Source organism: Sturnus vulgaris, chromosome 3, assembly GCF_052056855.1.
Source record: "Sturnus vulgaris isolate bStuVul1 chromosome 3, bStuVul1.hap1, whole genome shotgun sequence".
Lineage (NCBI taxonomy): Eukaryota > Metazoa > Chordata > Aves > Passeriformes > Sturnidae > Sturnus > Sturnus vulgaris.
This window is the reverse complement of record NC_142245.1, coordinates 84137988-84161662: the sequence shown is the minus strand read 5'-3', so window position 1 is coordinate 84161662 and position 23675 is coordinate 84137988. Positions and strand designations below refer to the sequence as shown.

The 23675-nt window shown below is 36.6% G+C and overlaps 1 protein-coding gene across 4 annotated transcripts in view; it reads left to right on the top strand.

Annotated features, from left to right (window-relative positions):
* MYO6 (myosin VI) overlaps positions 1-23675 on the top strand; it is a 103118-nt gene that overhangs the window by 23319 nt on the left and 56124 nt on the right. For all 4 annotated transcript variants that reach the window (XM_014870203.2, XM_088162138.1, XM_014870201.2 and 1 more), the window contains exons 2-7: positions 5758-5896; positions 11935-12004; positions 16577-16650; positions 18647-18776; positions 19803-19908; positions 21779-21834. In XM_014870203.2, the coding sequence (XP_014725689.1) occupies positions 5780-5896; positions 11935-12004; positions 16577-16650; positions 18647-18776; positions 19803-19908; positions 21779-21834 (553 nt within the window). In that variant the 5' untranslated portion in view covers positions 5758-5779. The remainder of the gene's footprint in view (positions 1-5757; positions 5897-11934; positions 12005-16576; positions 16651-18646; positions 18777-19802; positions 19909-21778; positions 21835-23675) is intronic.

Below are 23675 nucleotides of genomic sequence, written 5' to 3'. Positions count from 1 at the left end.
TTTTAATTTCTCAGTGTGATAGTCAAAAGACCACAGCCTCTGTGCTTAGAATTTTTACAAACTTACAAGCTGTACAAAATTCATTTGGGTCTTGTATAGCAGTGGTTGAATTGGACAAATATTTGCTAATTACCATGACATATATGTTGCTGTCTTCCTCTGCTAAGTCTCATTCGATCTTCCATCTTCCCCTCTGCTTGGCATCTTCTCACTTGGTGCAATTCATGGGAATGTTTGCTGTTTCTCCTCTGCTGGTGTGCCACAAGTGATCTTTTACTGTGTATGGCTTCTCTTGTGGACTCATTTTCTCTGCTGTATCTGCAGAGTTGCTATGTTTGTTGAAATTGCCTAAACTTTCTTCCCTCTGGATTTCTTGAAGCTTCACCTCCAATGGCAGATTTCCTTGTCCATGTGAGATTTATTTTTATTTCTTGAGCAATACTGAAAATTTTGCACTTAGTAAACAACACGTGGAAGACACTTGGCCTTACAGTAATCTGTTCAGTGGATGTACAAATTATTTTGGATAAGTTTTCTACAATAGATGCTTTTTTAATGAGCTACATTTTTAATTATATGAAAGGTGCATAGATGTACAAAAGTGCTGACTGATTCAATATGGTGCATTTGAAAAAGCATAAAACATATGTATTTCAAAACTGAGGGTTCCTGAGCAATGCCTGTATCACTTCATTTTCAGGATGGTGACATACATGAAACATTCAGTTGCTGTGGGGGAAATTTCCTACCATTAATTGAATTCCTGCTTTTTAACAGCTTATTTTGATGCAATAGCCATTTAATTATTTGCAGATAAAGTAGTATGTATTTTTTTTTTTCAAAGTACATGTTCTTACTTAGACCATGTCCTGCCCTGCATCAGTACTTCTCAAGGTGGTCAGGAGGGGAAGAGGCAGAGCAGGGAACAGAGCCAGGAGGGCAGCTGGAGTGAAATGGCTCAAGCAGCAGTTAACACACAGGAAGAAGGTGAGATGGTTTAGAGGAAGCTGTACACGTCTTTGGCTAATCCTGTCCCTACCACACCTCTTCTTCTGCTCCTTAAAATTTGTTCTTCCAGGAGCATGGATGTTCTAGGCAAAGGTATTTTCAGAAATGATATGGAGTATTGCAGTTGTGCTTTACTGATTGGGAATTGCCATGTTTAATGTAGAGGAAGTAAGATTTCTCTTCTCCTCTGCTTAAAGCATGAAGGGACTGTTGTCTTTTCTTATTGAATAGTAAACACAAAGGCAGAGAGGGCATTTCCTGTGTGAATGTTAAATACAGGTGAGTACAAATACAAAAGAGTGGTTCATCTGGAAATACTACAGAAATCAATTTCTGGCTGCCCAGTATTGAAAACATGCTGATACATGCAAATACACAAGAAAATGAGTATGCCATGAGAATAATTTCATCAGCTGTTGTGCTCAAGTTGTCCCAAGCAGGGACAGGTAGCTTTAAAAGAAAATTTTATCTAGTAATTCTCTGATGTGGAATGATTACTCCTTGTTTTTCATGCATACATCTACAAAAGGTAATGCCAATTAACAATTTGGGGTTAAGATTTTCAAAGCAAGTTGGATTTGAAGGTACTTCTGTGTTGTGCTATATTCCAGTCTATTTCTTCTTTTCCAGTTTGGCAGAAGACCGTGCTTCACAAAGTTGTTTTGCTGATGTTATTTTACGTATGAAAAAGCTGCAGTGTGACATAAATAAACTAGAATGTGTTAGAGCAGAGTTTTATAATGAATTGGAAAAGTAAATAATAAAAGTGGTATCAGTTGAACACTCAGTTAAACAATGCAGCTGTAACTGCATTGTAATTAGCTCAAATAAAAATAAATTTCTATTATATCTGGAATTAATTTGAAATACTGTGTCACCTGCAGTAGAGTGCTGCATGCTGCCTGAGCTTTGACTTGGAGAAATTTCAGTTGAGCAGTAAACTAGGGTTGCAAAAGTAATTTGTCTGACACTAAGGTACCACTATATATTGATGTTTTCCTCTGTCTGGTCTTTCGTGTATGTTTATAGGACCTTTCCCAGAGCATTCTCCTGTGCTTGCTGTAATCAGCAGAATTTTGAGCAGCTCTTAAACACAAAAGTGCAAGGTGGTTTTAATATTAAAAAACCTATGTGTTTTACAATGATAATTTACTGCTATACCTATGCTAGTTAGTTTATTTTCCTTGGACTTAGCCATTTTAGTGAGTTCCTCTTGATTGTTTAATGAAGTCTAATTTTTCATTTGCTTTAATTAGTTAATTGAGCAATCAGTACAGTGCCTTGGTATAGCAGACTGTTCATAGGATAGTAAGTAGGATCAGATCATGCAAATGCCTGCCTTTGGGTTCTGGCAACAGGTTTAAAATTGCATTAGTATATTTTGCCTTTGTAGAATTCTTTTACCAGATGGTAGCATTTGATTTCCTTTTGAATAGTCCATAACACCCAAATGTAGTTGTACATTCTTTTAAAATCAATACTACTTAGGTAAACACAAGTGGGAGGATAGTGTATCAACTTTCAACTGAGAAATTCGTAGTTGTTTTCTATACTCAACGTGTAATGTAGAATTTTTTTTTTGAGAAAAAGATTGTCATTAAACATTCTCCAAAAGGGGGAATGATAGTGCACAAAAAAAGTTACAGAAATGTTGATGGGTGTTTTTCTTGGAATCTGGGCAGTGATTTGTCTTGCTAGTTGTTTGAACACTAGTTCTAGTGTTTAGCCAGGGCTGAATGTGTTAAATACTCTTACTGATAATTAAGGCAAGGTCTATTATTGCGTACCAATTATGAAGAAATAAAATCTGACATTTGAAGGAATAGCTATTAAGTTTACCAGCTTCAGGCAAAGGCTTATTTTATTACTATCCCTCTCATGCTCAGCAGAGAGAAAAACTCCAGTACTAGGTTCCTGAGGCCTTTCAATGTAGAAAAAGAACAGCTGGCTTCCCACTTCTAAGCATAACCTTTGCAAATTCTCTTCTTCATTTTGGAGATGTCTTAATTGTGGAGACCAAAATGATGCAGTGTGGTGCACTGCATGTAGACTGGATTTAGATGGATGCATATTGGGGAAAAAAGTTTGTTCCCACTGATAGTTTCTGTTCACTGTGAAATGCTGTTCTGTAAACTGGCTGTTCAAGAGCTTGTTCAGGAATAGGCTTCATGCATGTCTCTCAAGGCAATGGCACAATACATCAGATGGGGATGTAAATAATAGGGCAGGTAATACCTGGTAGGTCTTGATATCCAATTTCAGTGTGCTGACAGAGATGGAGTGGTGCTAAACCCAAAATGTTACAACCATACCAGGTTTTATGTCACTCCTCAGCCAGAAGACTGTATTTATTAAAATTAAGTGTCCCATTAATAAGTGACTCACTTGTATTTAGATTGCTTTCATCCTCTGGCGTCTCAGATGCTTGTAAAGCCTCAGGTACTTTTCTTAAACTTGCATTTCCTGCTGGTGGCCGAATTCAATCACTGCTCTGTCCTTCAAGAGGATTTTTTTCAGCTTATGACATTCGCCTGTCATAATTTATTAATAAAGTATGAAATTGCCTTAAGAATATGTAAAAGTGCAAAAGCCCTGTCAGTGAACAAAGCAGAAGCATCTGGATGTGAACTGGGGGTATTGGATTCTAACTTTTGCTGAAATTTTGGCAGTAATTTTAGGGTTTGTTTCTCATGCAACATGGTTATGTCCGGAGCCCTGACCATGCTCCTTGGAGTGTAAAAGGCAGCCTTGTTTTTAGTGGTTGTGTGACATATCCTTTAACTACTATTTTGAACTAGCATTTTAAAAGCAAATGATAGGTTTGTGAAAAAATGAAGGCTTGGTTATATCCAGAAATAAACTCAGCTGTTTAGCAGCTATGCCCATGATGGCTGTGGGATCTAGAGGTCAGGTCTAGCTGGAAAAAAATTCCTTTTTCAGCATCATAAAATAAAGAAAAAATGGCCAACAACCAGTTGTGAGTGAATACAGATGTTGTTTACAGGATTTATTGTATAGTGATGGCAACACATGATGAAGATGCTGTTTTGTAGAGTTCACGGGCTGTGGTGAAAGGCTGGAAGTAAATAGAAGTAAATGTGATAGTGGAGGTTTTAGAACATAACTTTCTGTGCGTAGTTAAAAGAAGTTACTATGTTCTGTTCATGGGAGAAAAGTAAATCACAAGTTTTCCTGTAATTTCACATTAAAGTTGCCAAGGAATAAGACAACTTGCTGTTAACTAAGACCAGCAGCATTCTCAAAGAGATCACAGCCAGCCTTTTCCTTCCCTCCAAACTTTTCTAACCTGTCCTTGGAGGCAGTAAAAAGCAGGTCATATACAGCGTGTGCTGACAAATCCTCTGAGGGGCAAGAATTCTTTGCTTTTCTGCTCATAGTTGTATAGCATTCTGGTGGGCCAGTCACTCTTTTTCCTTGCTGCTGCTTATGACAAAGGGATCTGTAGCCTTCATTGTTTGTGAGAAATTTTGGATCTTCTTTTTCCTTCAGATATGGGAAAAGAAAAATGTGGGACGCTTTGCCAAGCTTTCCCTAGATTTCTGGAGTTTGTTGCCAGTTTGTTCTTTGCTGTTTGGCAGGCTTATTTCTTACATGCTGAGAGAGGCAAGTTGCACCTTGGTGGTATGAGATTACTTTTTACAAATTTTGGAATCACTAAAACGTGTCAGTTCAGTATGTGAATGAATTTTGGAGGAGAGTAACGAACAGCTAGGAAAAGTGAGCCTTTTAAGCTGAGTGGACTCTTCTTATTAGGGTAAGGACTATAAAGTAGGTTTAAAAGAAACCAAAACCAAACCAACAAAAGAAAAAAAACATGAAAAAAGGGACCAATTCAACATATTTAAAATGGCACCATTAGCCATTCAGAGTGTGCCAACCTTGGCAACTTTCCTGGTTAGCTCAATGAGTATTGCGGTATTGCGTGCAATCAAATAGTCCCTTTTAATTGGGAGTTTATTTAGCTGTATAACTTGAAGAGCATAAGATTTGAATATCTTGGCCTTTGCATCTTTTTCACTTGCAGATCAAAATTATTTCAAAACAATTTTCATGTGATTTTTTTAATAGAAAATAAAGTTCCTTAACAGGAAGATCTGTAATGTTACAGTATCAGCAGGGTCAGCCTTTAAAATACAGGATGATAAATGGAGACTAAATGTATTTGTTGGTTATTTGAAAGCCATATGCTCAGCCACACGAAAAGAGTGAACACATTCATTTGTCTCAAATGGCAAGAGATTGGATTTCTGCTCACATGCCTTAACATGCGCTGTTGCAAAAATACAGATATTTGTACACCAGATGAAGAAGATACGAGTATCCATTAGTCATATGCCCCACTGCATGCATGTACATATGTGTGTGTCTTTACATGTGTATCCATACATGTATATATGCACACTCCTAGTATAGTCTTGGCTTTGAATCTGTCTTGCACTTCTAATTTGATCATGAGATAGACTCCCTTCTTGTTTCATAAGTTAGGGAAGATGGATAAAGAGCTTAGAGAACAGTGTGTGGATCCCATGAAAAATTGTTCTGGTCTTCAATCTTCCCTGCATTGCAAGTTGGAGAAAGGCTGGTTCCAGTCTGCAGCAGCTGTCTCCTTTCATACTGAATAACAGAAATAAGCATAATAAACTAAAAGTCTGTGTAGTAGATCCTGATGGTTTATTCAACTTGTATACAAAGTGTTTTGATTAATTTTAGTTTTATTTTTTCTTACAGGAAATACTGGCTAGATCCCACAATGGAAGACGGGAAGCCCGTTTGGGCTCCACACCCAACTGATGGGTTTCAGATGGGGATGATTGTGGACATTGGCCCTGACAACTTAACTATTGAGCCTTTGAACCAGAAAGGCAAGGTAAGTGTCTCACAAACAAAGGAAAAGAGAGAAAACATACAAGAAACCGACTTACCTGTAGGCCAGGTCTTTAACAGTACCTTCAACTGCACACAGCCTGAAGGAGTGGAAAATCAGTTTTCTGTTCTAAGTTTGGCTAAGGATCTTTGTTCAGCTTTAGCTTGTATTGCAATGGGCCCCTCACACTGACTAGAAGTGCTTACTTCATCAGTTATCTGCATGTGCATTACTATGTAGTCATGAAAGAGAGGAGGTTTGAATCTCTGTAGCCATTTGATTCAGTACTGTATGCTTTCTTTTTCTCAATTAGACACTGATTAAGAGCCTGCTGTTGAGATTAGCTTCTCTCTTTTTCCTTACATGCATAGGAAGGGTCCTACAGGGATGTGCTGGGCCCTGGATAAGATTAGACCATTAGACTGATGAAGACTGAGAGATGAATCCTCTTAACTCAAGTACCTTGAGAAGTAATATGATGTCAAACAAAGGTCCTATGGAATTGCTACATCAAATTAAAGTCAAAATAAATGTAACTTTTAAAATTAAGACTACCAATTCATCTTAATTAGTGTGCTCCAATGGCTTGATTTATCATGACGTCTTTCAGACTCAGTATGCTGTAACTAAATGTCAGTTTTTACAGGAAGCACCTTGCAGCTATCAATTACCCTAATTCAAATGGTCAGATTCCTGGGTTGTACTAGCTAGAATAAGATTAGTACTGCCTTAAAAGTTGTGATTTCAGTCTTTTTGAATATATTTTTGTGCCCTTTCTAATAGTTTTGTTTTTTCTTTATATTCAAGGATGTAAAAATTACAACAATGTGTTTTGTAACTTTTTTTTTATGTCAGCAGTAGGAGAGAATGCCTTGTCACAGGTCAAAAGGTTATGCAGCAGTCCTTCCTTTTGGGGGAATGTTTATAGGCTTTCTTTTTTGTGCATCTTGGAGAGGAAGTTGATTTTGCCTTCCTTAGAAATACAAAGCAAATGTAACATCCGAGTTTTGAGTGAGAGAGATAAAGTCTGTAGGTTTAGTAGTAGTAGTATTAATTTGTTAGTTTGAGGAGGAGCAAGATTATTCAAACAAGGATATTAAATATTCCAAATCTATGGCTAATATTAAAATGACTTTAATAAATTTCACTCCTACTGCTATTTCTGTTCATATTTCCCAATGGTTCTGAGGTCATAAAGAGCAAAAGCCTTTATACTGAAACAGAAACATTAGTAAGGATAAGGATATTTCTGAGTCATTATTTATTTCTAACATGTGCTCCTTTCAGGGACCATATATAATTAAAAAAACCCAACAAAACAACAAAGAAATGATCCTAAAATACGAATAGTTTGTTTCATGGTTTTCTCAACAACAACAACAAAAAAATCTCTTTTGTCTAGGGAGTTTGTTATTCTGCTGTTGGCTGTTTTGAACTAAGTAGATCAATTAAGAGCCTAATGTTCATTCATCTAAGGGAACAAACACTTCTTAGTCTAAATGTTGTAAAGATTATGGTTCTATATTTTTAACTATCAAACTTAATTAATTAACCTTATATTAATAAAGATGGAGTAAAAGGTTTTCTTGGTTACCTTCTCAGTCTTTTCAAGGTGTCATTGATTTTGTTTTAGAGAAACATTTCTCATTGTTTTTTGACTTTTTAAGATTACTCTGTCCTTGTGCACTTAGACCATTCATTTGAAGTAGTCAGCATTAATACTCATTATCACTTTGTTTTCTTAAAATGGTAGTTCAGAAGTGCTCTTCAGAAAGAATGTGTGATAGCAGCTCCAGAGTTGCCCATGATAATTACAGGGAGGAGAGGAGTAACCTGATCTTGTAAACATATCCGGGCAGTGTAACTTATTATTATTTTTTAATCTGGGTCATTACCATGTCATATGTATTCTCTGTAGGCACTGGTAGCTTACCAGAGGTCACAGTCTGAAAAGGAAATGTGTATGCATGTGTTTGATTATTGCCTTTTATGACACTCTTGTCAATAACTGCAGAATGTGCTGCAAGGCAGCAGTTTCACCATGTCTTAAATCCCTCCCTCCCTCCCTCCCATCCCCACCCGTAGCCAGCTCTGGCACTGCAGAGTGGCACTGTCCCAGCTCTGCCTGCGTGACACCCCAAACCAGGTCAGAGAACAGATCTGACTTGAAGAAGTGGAAAGTTTTCAGGATGGCAGCAAGCAGTGCAAGGGGGGCAGAGGAGCTGAGGCCATTGTGGTGGCAGGTTGCTTCACATTATGAAACCAAGTTACCCAGCCCAGACTCTGTGAAGGTCCAACACACCAATTCACTTAAGCCCCAGCAGTGGCAGTTTTGGGTACCACAGCCTATCCCCAACTGTTTACTGTTGTGTGCAGAGGCTGTGTGTCTAAGAGAGGTGGGGATCTGAGTCAGCCAGCCTGCCCTGCACAAAGAACATACTGCAAGCCACAGGAGCGTTTTACTGGAACAGAGGATGCATGTGTTACGTGATGGGAACCTCTTCCCAAAAAGTAGATCATTGGCTTGCAAGGCTTATAAATGCCAGGACTGGAAAAAAAGCCAGAGAAACTGGAGAGTGCTTTGCTAACAAGCATGGTTCCATCTAGAGCTGGAGTCCTGCCCTGAGAATGGGCTCCAAACTGGATGGGTGGTACCAGAGCTGGCAGTCCTGGCCCATGGCCCGTCAGCAGTCACATGCTGGTGGTACAAGGAGGAGGCAGGCAGAGAAGGAACTAGCTGTCAAACTCAACTAGTACTGATTGCACCTTCATTTCTCCTTATAGTGCTCTTTTCTGAATGTACTGGGATTCGTAATCTTGGATCCTGTTGCACATATATTTTTGTTCTTTGAGGCTAAAATAAGGGGAAGGCAGATGACAATGAAATTGCCAAATAGGGAGTTTACTCTTTTCCTGGAGGTTGAAAATGTAAATAAAGTGATTAGGAAGAGATACACTTGCACCCTGAAATGCCATTCTGGGCACCATGGGGCACTGAGGAGTAGGGAGCAGGCACTTCTTAGAGCATCAGCAGTCATGAGTTTCTGGCAGTCACTGGGAAGGTGTGAGGTACTGCAGGCACTTGCTGACACCCCTCCTGCCATCGACTGAGAGACACCTTATGGCTCTGTGCCACTTCTGAAGGGTTATGGAAGGTTTTATGGGCCACCTGCTCTGGTATGCTGTGAATAACCAGAAAGGTATTTTTCCCAGCAAAGTATAAATGAATAAGTGTACTTTGAAGGTAAGATCAGAATGTTCAAAGTTCAGTGCTTCAAGCTAAGGTGGTTTATTTTGTTAGGGTTTTTTTTTTTTTTTTAAACAGTGAGCGCAACGTGCTTGCTCAAGTGAGACATGCTCTTGTCTGTCTTACACACAGTTTGTACTGCTGTAGGTTGGTTTGTGAAATACAGCTGACAGTAGGGATGTCTCCTGTCTGTATCTGGAAGGTATAAAGGAAGGCATGGTTACACATATTGGATTACATGGTAGAAAGAAGATCCTGCTTGAATGGAAAGATATCTTTTTTCACTCATCTAGTTTCTGGGAGAATAGTTAAGATTGCCATTGGATTTCAAGGGTTGCTTCATTACAAAGATGACAAAAAAACCCCTTCAGAATGCCCTAAACATTGTTTGGCTTCCAAAGACCACTTTATTGTCTCATAATATTAATACACTCTCCACTTTCTTAGAATAAGCTTGTCCTAAACTATGACTAATGCAAAAGCCTTCCCTCAAGTATCTGAAGGGTTTTTTTCTTAAAATAATTGTTTAAAAAAATTAAAAATGGGACAATATAGTAAAGAATTTCTTTGGATATTGTCTTATTGATAAATCTAGGATACCTTGCTCATTTTCTGTCTAAAATACTGGATTTTGGTACTTGGAGCTCTGCACATCTAGCTATCATACTCGTATGTAAGGTATGCAAGAAGTACCTTATTTTACATAAAGCAGTGTTCCAATTGTGACATACAGCAGTGAATTTATTTTTGTTGTTGACACAATTGAAACTATACCTATGTTCTTATCTAAAGAAATCCAACAGAAAAACATGAGCTTTCAGATAGGAGATGATACAGCATGAATTCTTTGAATTCTTCCCCCCCTCCCCCCTTTAAATTTATCTTGAATCAGAAGGTTGAGTGGTGAGGACATTGAAAAAGCCCTTTTTCCTCTTCTGGTATAGTTCTAGCATGACTGACTTTAGCTCATGTTAAAGTATCAGAAGTTTATGAAGAATCTCACAGAATAGTTGGGAATCATGTTCCTTCTATCCTGCCTTTGTTAGTGGTTAGTGGGTTTACACATCAGCAGACAAGAACAAGAAGTGAAGTTACATTTTTGTGAAGCTGGTCATATTATTTTTAAACTTTCCCACTGTTTCATGCACAGGGAACTGATCAGTTCGGAACTGTTGTATTCAAATACATCTTTACCAAACAAGATTTACCTTTACTGTTGACAAACTTGTAGAGAAAATTATGATGATAATTTGTAGTTAATGTAATACTGTGAGAGGGAGGAAAGGGTGTGGTGAATCTCTGCCCTGCTAAAACTCTGAATAGCAGCAGGCCTCTTTCTGAGGTTGGTAAAGACGTTGAAGGCTTCCATGGCCCTCACAAACTTTGATAAAGGATATTTTGGAGGAAGTTGGTGTGATGGATGTTCAGATGTTCCAATGTCATTGAGCAGCTTTGTTTCCCTTAGGAAAACATCTTGTACGTATTTTTCTGCATTAGATCCTGATAAGGGGATGACAAAATATATTTTATTATGGCTACAAATTGCATACTTTATGATAACTTGGTAGGGAAGGGATATTGTAGATTTAATATTTTCCATCTGGCAGCAATTAGTTCTGCTCTGAGACATTTTTAACCCTTCCCACTTCAAAGAGAGTTGGAATTTGTGGCTGTTAATGATGGTGTAAGCCTCAGGACCTCTCATGCTGTTGTGCTTAAGCAAATATGAAACAAGTTACTGTCTTTCTCCTAAATTTCCCTGTGAAATCTTTATCATGGGACTACCTTGCTGAGTACAGTGTTAAACAAGCAAACATGTTTGTTTATTAAGTTCATTCTTTAGATCCAGTTGGTTGCCTTTTCAAATATTAGACTAGACTTTTTGTCTCCATTTCCATGGGGAAAAGGAGCCTGTGCCTGCAGTGGCATGGTGGCTGTCATGTTTAATTGGTACAACAGGGGTTTTGTTCATTCATCACTAGCTCAAACGAGCTGTTACTACAGTAAACAAAAAAATATAATTAAAAATCTTCTTTGTACAATAGGTATTTTTGTGCAGATGCTGTAATGCATGTGTGCTTGGGTGTTTTTCCTTCCTTTTTTCAGCAATATAAATTATGACTTCTGGAGATGAAAAAAGAAACAAAGTTGCTTTTGTTATGAATTTTTCCAGTTGGATGTGAACACTTGATAAATGATCGTTTTGTATAACTGGAATACAAGGGTTGAAGGAAGGTCTTGTTTTACTTTGGTATTGATATATTGAAGAAAAAAACCCCAATAAACAACAACCCAAGCTACAGCCTTTGGTGATACAGAGGATGTTATGTGTTGAACATTAATATTTTAAGTAGGAATATTTTAAAACAGCATATCATAATGACAGCACAGTCCTTTGACTGAACGAATTATTTGCATTTTATTCCTTCTTCTTTGCAAAACAGAGGAAATTGTGTGTCATTTATAATGCTGTTATCTCTGCAGTACTCTTTTCAGTCTTATTTTTTGTATTGCACAGTATGACATGCAATTTTTGACCTGAGAATCAAATATTATTGCACTAAAACATATATTACAGTGAATTCATTTTTATAATGTAGTGTAGTTGTATAAATACTGCAGCTTTTTGTCCACATCTAGTAACTCAGTAAAATTTCCAATTCTGCAGTATAAACCTGATGACTTCATTTGAAATCAAGTACAATTACAGTGCATGCACTTGTATGATTGCATGAGATGTCTTTGAACTATGTTTCTATTTTATGGAATTCTGACAATGCTTCTTATCTAACAGACTTTCCAGGCTGCTATCAATCAAGTGTTTCCTGCAGAGGAGGATAGCAAAAAGGATGTGGAAGATAATTGTAAGTTATGAATTAAAAAATAAATGATACATTTGAAAAAAAACCTACAATGAAATGAATATTGTTTCCTTACAAGCTTCCTGTTTCTTCCTTGTCATCTTTGTTCGAATTTATGTATGACCTTTGCTAGTCCTTTAAACCTCTTAAAGGAAGCCCATTTTAAATATAATTTATTGTGGGTTTTAGTTTTCATTTGAACACTTTAGAAGAATGGATAGTTACATAATTCCCATATAGAACTGTTGCTTGACTTCATAAATACTCGATTCAGCATTATGAGTGTACCTGTACTTTTTATAGTGTGGCAAAAGACTCAGGGTCATTATCAGCACCTGTATTTATATAGCATTTTCCTGCATTTAAGGAATTTCTATTTTACTATTCCTGTGGAAGTAGAGGTAATGGAAAATAAATTTTAAGATTACCTTCACAAAACTAGGGATGGGAATCTGGACCTATCAGGAGCACTGAAAATGGATAGACTTGATTTGGATACAGGAGTGCTGGTGGGGAAGGAGTTTTGAAGTGAGCTTGTGTAATAAACATCACTGTTGATCTGCAGGGCTTTTGTTAAATATTTTATAGTTAGATGGATGGAAACAGTTGTCAAATCTGGGGAGAGAGGAGAGAATACTGAGAAAGCTGAGTGAGTGCTGTGATCAGCTTTTAGACAACTGTTAAATATTTTGCTTTTGCTGCATTCTATGAGCAAATCACAGAGCCTCTCCTGTCTTGAATACTGATGAAGGCAAGTCTTTTAAACCTTTCCTTTAGTGTTTACTGCTTGGTGAAAATATTGAAGACTTTGTAAATAGTGGGCAAAAATATCTTCTATTGTTCTTCGTTTAAAATAGAGGCTAGGGGTCTGGTCTAGGTAACCTCAGTTCCTGTTCTGGAATAGTGTTTAGTATGTATATCCAATGACAGGAAATGCAGCTGTTGCAGCTTCTCCATAAGAAACAGAAAGATGGGATCTGACTTAGATGGTGTCCTTAGAACCAGGCTGGTAGCCTTGCTTGCAGCTGTTTATATTATTGCAAAAAGGATGTGATTTCAAACTTTTCAAAACTGTTACCAGTGTTCTCTGTACCTGGTGATTGTTAGGGAAATGCACTTAATCTGTGAATCTGTCCCAATGATTTTACTGAGATGTCCTGACACCTCTGTGTCCTAGTCAGGAAATTGAAATCTGGAATGAGATTATGGAAATAATTTAAGATTCCAACTGAATACTATTCAGCTAAGTTAGTCAGAGAAGATATCTTCTTTGGTTTCCTGAGAAGATAAAACTTAAAAATACTTCGTTCAATAATCCTTTCTGTATCAAACATTATTTTAACTTTCCTAACATGTTCTAACTTGCTGCTTACAAGTTGTGGTTCATTTGCAGGATGTGTGAATCCCAAATTCAATTTCCTTCTCTGCTAGAAAGTATTTGTGTTGGGTATCATTGATTTTTAAGAAAAAAACTGAGTGCTTATAATACTGTTCTAAAATATCCTGAAAGGTGGATATAAGGACAGGGTATTGGCTAAGACTGTTAAAAAGCCCCTAGTTCTACACATGCAGAGCCTGGCAATTACTTCATAAAATAATTTTCAACAGAAACCCTGCTCTGTGATATGTGCAAGAGAGCCACTGAGTAAATTTGGCATTGACAGTTCCTAGTTTTTAGTGCCTCACTTGACTTATGTCAACTTTGTGTGCGTGTAAGTAAATATATGGAACTAAATGCATGTATATACACTGGTTATATTCAGACATGAGCTATATGAATATTCAGAATTCTCTTGCCAGTGACTTCCTTTGCCTTTGGATATGGATGCTTCTTCTAAAGGATTTATTCTAAAGAAGATACATTTTGAATTTGCTGACATAAGCCTTAGTTTGCATGTCTTGAGGTGGTGGCATTCCCTTGGGGAGCAAGCTCCCATTGCACACTGAGTCTGCAGGTATAGCTGCTGCTTTAATTGCAGCGAGAGCACTGGGAACACAATGAAATCTGGGATCCTTTGCTTTAGATAAACAGCCTAATAAAAAGTTGATGATTAACTGCTTCCTTTAAAATACTGCAAACTCTTGAGAGGTTCCTACAAAGATATGGTCAAGGATGTTGATAGACAATTATATGTAATAGTTTCTCATTTCAATACTGAGGATCCAAATGACTTCAAGTTTGCTAAAGTTTTACCATGCTGTCCTCTCACAGGCATATACAGGGGCAGAAGGAGACTTCAACTTCCATTAGAGCAAGCAGGAGTCTCTGTTTCTGGCCCATTTCCTTTTAATGTCTCTTTCTCTTGGGATGACCCCAATAAAAGAGGTGAAGGCAGACCTGCAATTTGTGGTCCCAGTGCCATTTTCTCAGCCATGTGAACCGAGAATGCCTGGGGAGGGGAGGACGAGTACAGTGCCAGGTGTCTGTGCTTGGCTGCTGCAGCTACCAGTGACTGTGGGGTTGTGGGAGAATGTGTGTCTGCTGTGGTGGCAGAGGAGGAATTGTGGTGATGGCGGCCAACCTGCTGGCCTTTCATGAAGGAATTGTGCACAGCCACGATTTCAAGGCCAAAGGGAGAGTTTACCTAGGGTAAAGCTAAAGTGTGCCTTGTGTGCCTCTGCCTACACAGGAATATGAGTGGAAGGGATTTTGTGGAGGAAGGTGGTTTCTTCTGAAAATACTGGAAGCTACGAGGTCCTTTGAAAACTGTGAATTATTCCAGATATTTGAAACAAAGCTGTATTTAGTCATGTAATGGAGGGAAGGGCTGTTACTCAGCAGAGCTATGCAAGCCAAAGGGAGTCAATTGGCTAGTGAACTCGACTTTGCTTCAGGCCAGTCTAGTGCAGGTAAGTAGGGGATGGAGCCACAGCCACTCCTCAGTCTGCCACAGGAGGAAGGGTAAAAGATGGGAAACAAAAACACAGATGTTTTTGAGAAGCTCCCATTTTCCTTTGCCAGTATATTTTGGATCAGCAGGAAGAGTGTTGAAAGAGATGTTAAAGCTACTTACTCAGCTGCAGGTATCCTTGTGGGGAAAGGTGGCTGGGCAGGTTGACTTTAGGTCATACAAACTAGCAGCCCTTTTTTGTACATTTGTGTAAATAGGTTAGAATACTTTTTTGCTGCTGCAGCCCTTGAGAAAAGGTGTCAGTTCAACATTAAAACAACTTTGTTGGTCATTATAGATGAGAGGTGTGTACGTGACCCTTGTGTGAGACGCAAGGTAGTAGTTACTATTACAGAATTACAGAACCAATTAGGTTGGAAAAGACCTCTGAGATCACTGAGTCCAACCTCTGACCTAACACCACCGTGTCAACTAGACTGTGGCACTAAGTGCCATGTCCAGTCTTTCCTTAAAAAGAAAAGATGTTAATGGTACAGTGCTTCCTCCACCCACAGCAGCTGGATGCATACAAGTTTTTATACTGTATTACTGGAAGTCTCTCGGTTGTCACTACACTAAATAGTGTCATACATTTGATTTTAAGCAGTAAGATAAAAAGGATTGAGCATATTTGAAAATGGAAGCTATGTAATGAGTACTGCCCTCATTTGGTTTAGGGATAATATTTTTAACAGTATTTTAACAGAGGGTACTGGAAATTACCTCTGTAGTTAAGGCTGCTGACACTTTCCAGTGCTTTATAGCTGAGAACAAGGACCAGCTTTGCCAGAATATGAACTCGTACAGTCTGAAGCTTTCTGTGGGTGCCACCACCCTGTAACATTTCAGCAGTTTCAGAATCACAGAATGTTCTGATCTGTGGGAAAGGACCCACAATGATCATTGAGTCCAGCTCTTAAATTAATAATAGCCCATACAGGGATGACACCCACAACATTGGTCTTAGTTGACCCATGCTCTAACCAACTGAGCTAATCTCAGGTCAGGTGTTTTACATTAAAGAACAAAAGATAAAAATTTAGCTAGGTTTTGGTGTGTCAGCATTTTTTTCCCCCCCAACAGTTTCTCTGAGGAGGCCTAATGCTCACAAAATTCAGAATTGAAGCCGGGAATGCTGGGTTAGTGCCTCGTGTTGTGATGCTGCTGTTGCTCTATCCAGATCCAGATTAGATGTTTTTATTCATCAACTCAAAAATCACCAGCTGTTACTCCAAATGTCAGTTAGGTGGCATTACCCTGGGGACACTGTGGCTGAGATTGGAGAGGGGAGCTGGAAGGAAGGAAACAGTCATTGGTAGTGATTTTGGTAGGCACCAGGTTCTGTGCTTAGAAGCTGGTGTGAAGGCAGATGCAATGTGTGTGACTTACAGGCTGGTTAAAGGAGCTTACATTGAGCAGAGCCTGTATTTGAGGCTCCTGCAGTCCAGCTCTTTGTTCAGCAGCTTTCTGTAAGTCCAATTGTACAGTTAAGAGCAGGTCTCTGGTTTTTAAAATGTGTATTGAGTCAGTATTCCTGCCTCAAGACAGCGTAAAGAAATGATAGGATTAAACTGTTAATAAAGAGAGGGGAGGAAAATTCTCCTTAATGCAAGATTAAGTTTTTTGTCTGCACCTAAAGACAGTCCTGAGCTCTCAATGGTATGTGATTGTTTTTTGCTTGTAGGTTCCCTGATGTATTTAAATGAAGCCACTCTCCTTCACAATATCAAAGTTCGGTACAGTAAAGACAGAATTTACGTAAGTATTGTGTGTCATGACAGCCAGTCTAATAGAGATGTCCTTTCAAAAATTCACTGTTTCCACTTCTGGTTTTTTTTCCTAGAATAGAATGGCTAACATGGAAAGTTCGGGGTTATAGGCCTTTTTTTTTTGTCTTTTTTTCCCTTACATTATACTTTCAGATCAGAATCCCATTTGATTTTTAACCAGCAGAGCAATAGGTTTTTCTCTACTTGACTGTTTGTGTGGAACCATAGCACAGCTTTGTATCACAAATGTTCCTACAGGTAACTTATTTCACTGCTAACAAAGATGGTTTTCTTTCTTCATTATTTTTGAACGAAGCAAACAGGTGCCGTCTTTGACACCTCCTAGCTCAGATGTCCATCTTAATCTTTTATATTGCTATCAAATTGCCTAATTGTACTTAATGAATTCTGACTAAATTACATTTTGTCCTTGCCATCTGCCCAGCCACTGACAGCTGTGAAACAGAAGATAAGAGTTTTCTTTCTTTCTTATTTTTTTTCACTAATAGAAAGCTGGCTAGGGATAATACAAAACAGTTCTACATATTTTTAAGTGTCTGTGTTAAAATAATCAACTTTTCTTTTTAGCATATATTATAAAATTAAATTAGATAAACCCTTTTATATAAATGTAAAAAGAAAGTATAATAGTTTTCTTCTGTTGCAGTTAATTTACATAGCTTTAAATTTTTTATGGCTCAAGATCAAGCACCAGCTTTAAAATAAATAGATAAAAATGGCCATTTGAATGCTGCTCTGGAAAAATAATCCTTGAAGAGATCCAACCAAACAATAAAACCTCCCAAGGAAGTAAAATTCTGAATATGAACTGTTCATGGAGTAGGATAGTATTTCTGTTCATAAAGACTTTCTTCAGTGTAAATAAATACTACTAATGTATTGTCCAGAATGTGTATTTTCTGAAGGAAAAAGAAACTTTTTTTTTTCAGTTTATAATTTAGCTACATTTCCCTTCTAAATAGTTTTGTGCCTTTTTAAAAATCCTGGTTAACAATATTTATCATGTTATTAAAAGGAAAATTAATATTAGTACTTGCCAACTCTTGAAGAAAAGTTTTCCTTCAGTGAAATAAGTGCTGAAAATAGAACTATCTGAGAAATGTCACATATTGTTTAATCCAGCATTCTATTAATGTATCACACAATAGTGTCCAAATTTCAGTTTTCGTGGGACATTCTCAGTAACAACAAAGCAAATAAGTTATTCAAGCTGAAAGTTTACCTCATTTTCTTCATTTGCAGGTCTTTTCCTGCAAATCTGATTTTTAATTTGATTCTGACCCCTCTTCTTCCCTGTGTGTAACCTAGCAGTTATAACCAAGCTATGAGAGTTTCTTTCAGAAACATTAAAAAAAACCCCTCTCTTCAGTCTTCCTTGTCCTATGGAAAGGTAAAAAGCAGCCTTTGTCTGAGATTCTTCTCAAATTCCTCCTCTGTGAGAGAATATTTGCATTCTGTATTTCTCTCCGTGGAAGCAGCTATAGCTAATTTTCTCTTGACTGAATGCTTTTATTGCCTGGCATGAATGCATTCCCAGGCAGGATCCTGTCAGTCCTTCCTGCTGAGTTGCTTCCATTAGATACTGAAAAGCTATCCTTCTCTCTGGAGGACAGTGTGTTATGCTATCCATGAGCTTTTGAGCAGGAGGTTTTGGCGTCCCGTCCTTGATCCAGTAATGCAGACAATAGGAAATAATTTAAAAGGAGATTGGGAGAAAGGTCAGATTCAGGACATACTCCACAGCTTGGTGGTTAGGAAATTTTCCCAGGATAATTTCACAGAAATGCTGAGAAGATAATGAAAGAAGCTCTAAAAATATATCCTGTCTTATGTGCATTAGCTGGAGAGAATCATAAATGCAATTGTTATATGGAGGCTATCATCTGCAATAGTAATAGACAATTGCTGTTAACCACTTGCTTGGATATTGCCTAGTAATTTGCTGTTCACTGTTTTCTTTACAGACCTATGTAGCCAACATTCTTATTGCAGTGAATCCATACTTTGATATACCTAAGTTTTATTCTTCAGAGACTATTAAAAAGTACCAGGGTAGATCGCTGGGAACATTGCCACCACATGTTTTTGCAATTGGTATGTATTGAGCCTGTATTTGTCCGTTAAGAAACGACCATTGAATACTTCAGAGTTATCTGTAAATTGCCACCTGTAGCAGTAATTAATTTATTTTGAACTACTATAAAATAAAACCGCTAATGGCTAAAGTTGCAGATCTTCTCATCTTTGAGATGCAGTTTGAAGAACTTGGAAATGAGCAACTTCAACAATTCTGTTAGGATTATTCTGCACTTCCAGTGTTTTAAATCTAAGCAGTTTAAGTATAATTTGCAGCAATACAAAAACCCCCAAATCTAAAAAAGAAATAAAGAAATTCAAGCTTTATAAGTGAAAAAGGTGTAATAATGATTGGCACTGTCTTTCAGTGTAGTAATTTTATTTGCCTTATATTATATTGTTAGAGCACATACACTGTTTCCTTTTATATGTTTGTGTTACAAACAGAAAGGAAATTGAAATGTTATTTATGGCTTAAATCTGATTTCAATCACTTTTGAAAATAAAAAATAATTGGAAACTATAATCAGAGTTTGTCAGGTTAAAAGCCTTCTCAATGTTTTGTATTTTATTTTGAAATAAAAAATATAATTAGCTGGGTTTTAGTACCAGTTGCATAACAGGAGAGGTTTTTTCCCAAGTTTCCTTAGATGTTACTTGTTGCAAAGTACAACTGAAAGTTTCCCTTTTGAAAATATATGACATTAACATTGATTACTATTTTGTAAGTACATTTAATTAAAAATATGTAGTTCTAGATGGTTGATTTTGTTTTTTTTTTTTTTTTTTTTTATTCTGGATAAGTTGAATAGGCCTTTGTTTTCAAGACTATGAGTTTTTACATGTCAGTGTTGGAAGAATTACAACTGTAATATAAATTAAAAGGAAACAGAATTTAATAAACTGTAATACATTCAATTGTAAAGATAGAGTTTCTGTTCCTGAAAATGTTACATTTTAATTTTTGCATTGTAGCTTAGCTTTATCCTTGCAATTCTGCTGAGTATTAATTTTTGTCATGTTAACCATATTCTTCTTTTTAAGCTGATAAAGCATTTCGTGACATGAAAGTGCTTAAGATGAGTCAATCCATCATAGTCTCTGGAGAATCAGGAGCTGGCAAGACAGAAAACACTAAATTTGTTTTGAGGTTTGTATGTTTGCACCAAAGTTAGTATGTGAATCTCTTGTGTTTATGCATTTGGTTGACATAGAGGCAGAGCAAACTAAGGTAATCAGTGGGTTTGAGATACAATTCAGTAAGATATGTATTAGCTTCTATGTGCACTTTATTACAAGAAATTGAGTTAAACTTAAATGCTGACATGATAACATGCAGAAACAGCTACATACTCACAGAAACTTTAACTCAGTTGTAGTGACATCATGTAGTTATTATGGTTTATGATGCAGTCATTTTGGTATTGCACATCTGGTATTGTGGTTGATAAAAAAACGCAACTAGGCATTTTAACTGTATCTTGCAAGATACTTGGTTTTGCCATAAATATGTATTTCTTTGTTCTCCCTTAGGTCTTTTTTTTAGTTTGCTTGAGTATCTTCTAAACTTTAATGTACTTTATCCTAGGTTACTGAATAAGACTGAATAGTGGGATTTTTTTATTTATTTATTGATGTTCGTGTACAACCAATACTAAATCAAGCATATTAAACTGCATGGAAGCCATATTGCTGATACATATCAGCCTTGCTTCCATATCTGCATTATCTTTTAATGGCTTTTTATCACTCTGGAACACTGTAATTGGAAAGAACTGCTCCTTTAAATACACCTATGTCAAAGGTGGCCTGATTATGCAGGGAAGCACAGTGCAAGCAATATAAATATGCTCCCTTGCCCCGCCTTGGACTTGTTTCCCTCTATAAATATTTAACTTCCTTTTCCCTAACATCATGTATTTTCTAGTATTTCTCTACAGTAGAGGTGTTATTTTCCACATCCCATGAAGAATTGTTACAAATGCCTGTCTGTCCTTCATACTGCTCTGTGCTGCCCCTGTGAAACCTTTCATAGATAGCTCTAAGAATTACTGCAAGGTGCTGGTAATGATTTTTTACAGGGGACATCCTGACTCCATCGCTGATAAGAGTAATAAAAAAAGACAGGAGTCACTGGAAGAACATCTCACAAAAGATGCTCTTAACAGAGATTATTCTTCCACTTCTCAGCTAAGGAAGAGTTCATTACACAACAGGCAAATTTCATTGCTGTTGCTTCTCCCTGCCACCCTCCACCATAGAGTCCATGTACAAAATATAACTGAGTTTTAAAAGCTGGAAGATTTTACCCTTGTGTGATTAGAAAATAAAAGGTACTAATGCAGTTCTTTTAGTGCTTCTGAAGGTTTTTGGAAGGCCCCATTTTCGAGAACTGTTTTTAACTTGTCCCAGATTCACCTGTGAATTTCCAGAAAGCATGCCCTGTGAGCAGGGAAAAAAAAGTTTAAAAAGGACTGGAACTTTGGAGCAAGTACATTGTGGTTTTATTTTCTAACTCTTTCTTCAATTGCTAAATTGAATCTTGCCTTAATATTATACACCTGTAATTTGTTATCCTCACCATCTCCATGCAGATTTTTATTTACATCGATAGTTATGAATACAGAAACTGTATGGATGGCAACAGTCTTAAATTCAGGAAATAGAAACCTTATGTGTTTAATAAAATTATTAATAAATACAGGTAATTCAGTAATAGCTTGATTATATTTCCATTAAACTGTAATTTTCATATGCATGCTGAAAAGAAATTTCTAGCAGGCCTGGGAGTATTGAAAAAAAATTGAAGTGTGCAAGAATATTTTTGTTTTAACAAAAAAGAAAAGTTAGAAGTTTAAAGTAAAGTTTATGTCAAAGTGCATAGGTATTTGAAACTTAAAATCAGAATGCTTTCCCTATAGTAATTAGTTAGTGTTTGTGCACAGCCATATTAAACCCTGATTAATTAAGGAAACCTGACATGAGAGGAGTGATACTGATATTTTTATCTTGCTTTACAGGTATTTGACAGAATCCTATGGCAGTGGCCAAGATATTGATGATAGAATTGTAGAAGGTATTGAAGTTTTTCATTTAACTAAAGGATCCAACATTTTTTTTCAGAAATGTGACTCAACAACAAGTGAATAAAAGCTAGCATAGAAACACTATCACACTTTCTAGAGCATAGTTGCATAATTTACAGGTCGTTGATCTTGATTCAAGGTTTTGATTTTTTTAAATTTGTGATTTACTTTAATTTTATTTATTATAGTATCATACAGTCGTTTACCTAGAAAATGTTTAGGTGTGTGTTTGAATTGAATTTCTATACATAATGTACTTGAGGTGGTAACCCAAATGGAATTTTAAACTGCATAAAATCTGCAAGGGGCAAGAATGTTTTTTCCATTACTATCTGTTAGTACCAGGAAAATACAATTCCTTCTCCTCAATATCAAGTTCTCAAAGTCAAATAAAGTAGGGCAGTTCTTTTAAATTATGATTCTAGATAATTTTTCTGTTATATGATTTTTTTGTCAGAAATCACATAATTCAGAACAGCACTTGGTATCTGTCTTTACATTAGACTCTCAAACATGGTAAAGAGAGACTGTGTTGATCCTTCTCACTGAGCCTCTTTAATGTTGCATGTACTTGGTAATTGAACAGTAAATAGCTTTTTGAGAAAATAGAAATATCTGAAAAACAAACCGTCAGCCAATCTAATAATTCCTCATACATCAGTTTTAGTCCTCTATAGCATGGAGTAAATTTATTTTGAAATTTCTTGACTCTGTCTCTTTTTCTTAAAAAAAAAATTACTTTTGCTTTAAATTTTCCTGTTTTCAAATTTGAAGTACTTCAGGCTTTAATCTCTTGTTGCTGTAGGTCTGCTTAAATCAGTTCTTTAGCGAAATCCACTGAGTGCTAAAGGAACTTAGAAAGTGGGCAAGAGTTGTATAATGCCTGATGCAAATTAATTGGTACTTGTAGGTATTCCTCAAAGAGTTTGGGCTTTTTAATTTAGAACACCATCTGATGCATGAATTTTGAAGGTTCTTAGGCATGATTTTAATGAATATGCTCGTGGCATATATATTACTAGAGGAGAACCTTCAGCCTAGTTGAAAGACCTTGTGCAATTTGGTTTTATTCATAATCCTTTATTTAAAACTTAATATTACATAAAGTGCTTGAATAGTTATCAAAGATCTTGTAAGAAGTCAGATTTGCATTTTTATCAACTTTAATTGTTAAAAAAATGGAAGTACAGACAAAACAAAATGGTTAATTCTCATGTCCTATGACATGATGCATTATCACCCATATTTTATCCAAGCACTCATGTCATTCCTTCATTCTTTAGTTTTTGTAGGAGCAGATTTTTAAATGGTTGTCAGTGGAGTTTTAAATCAGTTTCTGCTCACTTAGTTTCCAGTGTTTATTTTTAGCTAGAAGCCTTAAAATACCTTGCAGATATTTTTAGTGATTTATTGTTAACATGATTCAGTAAACTATTTTTGTTTGATCTTCAAAGCTAGTAAAATGCAGTCTTTCAGAGGCCTTCTCTTTCATAACTAATAAGCAGTTTCAAACTGCTTAAACTGTGCATGATGTTTATGTGAGTGTGCATATATATGTATATGAGAATTAGATTGCTTGCTGCCATTCTTTCTGTATGGGCTTTAACATGCTGAAAAGCAGCAGCCAGTAAAAAATCGAGTCAGTCAGTCACTTAATTGACCTAATTTGAAAGGGCAGTGTTAATTGGTTTTAGAAATCAACACACTTTTCAAATATTATATTTATTAATTTCCGAATCAATCTAATACATTGCATGCTTGACATTTAAGTGGCATTTTTGTCTGTGGAATAAGTTGGTAGTTTAGATTTCATGAATAATAAATAATTGGG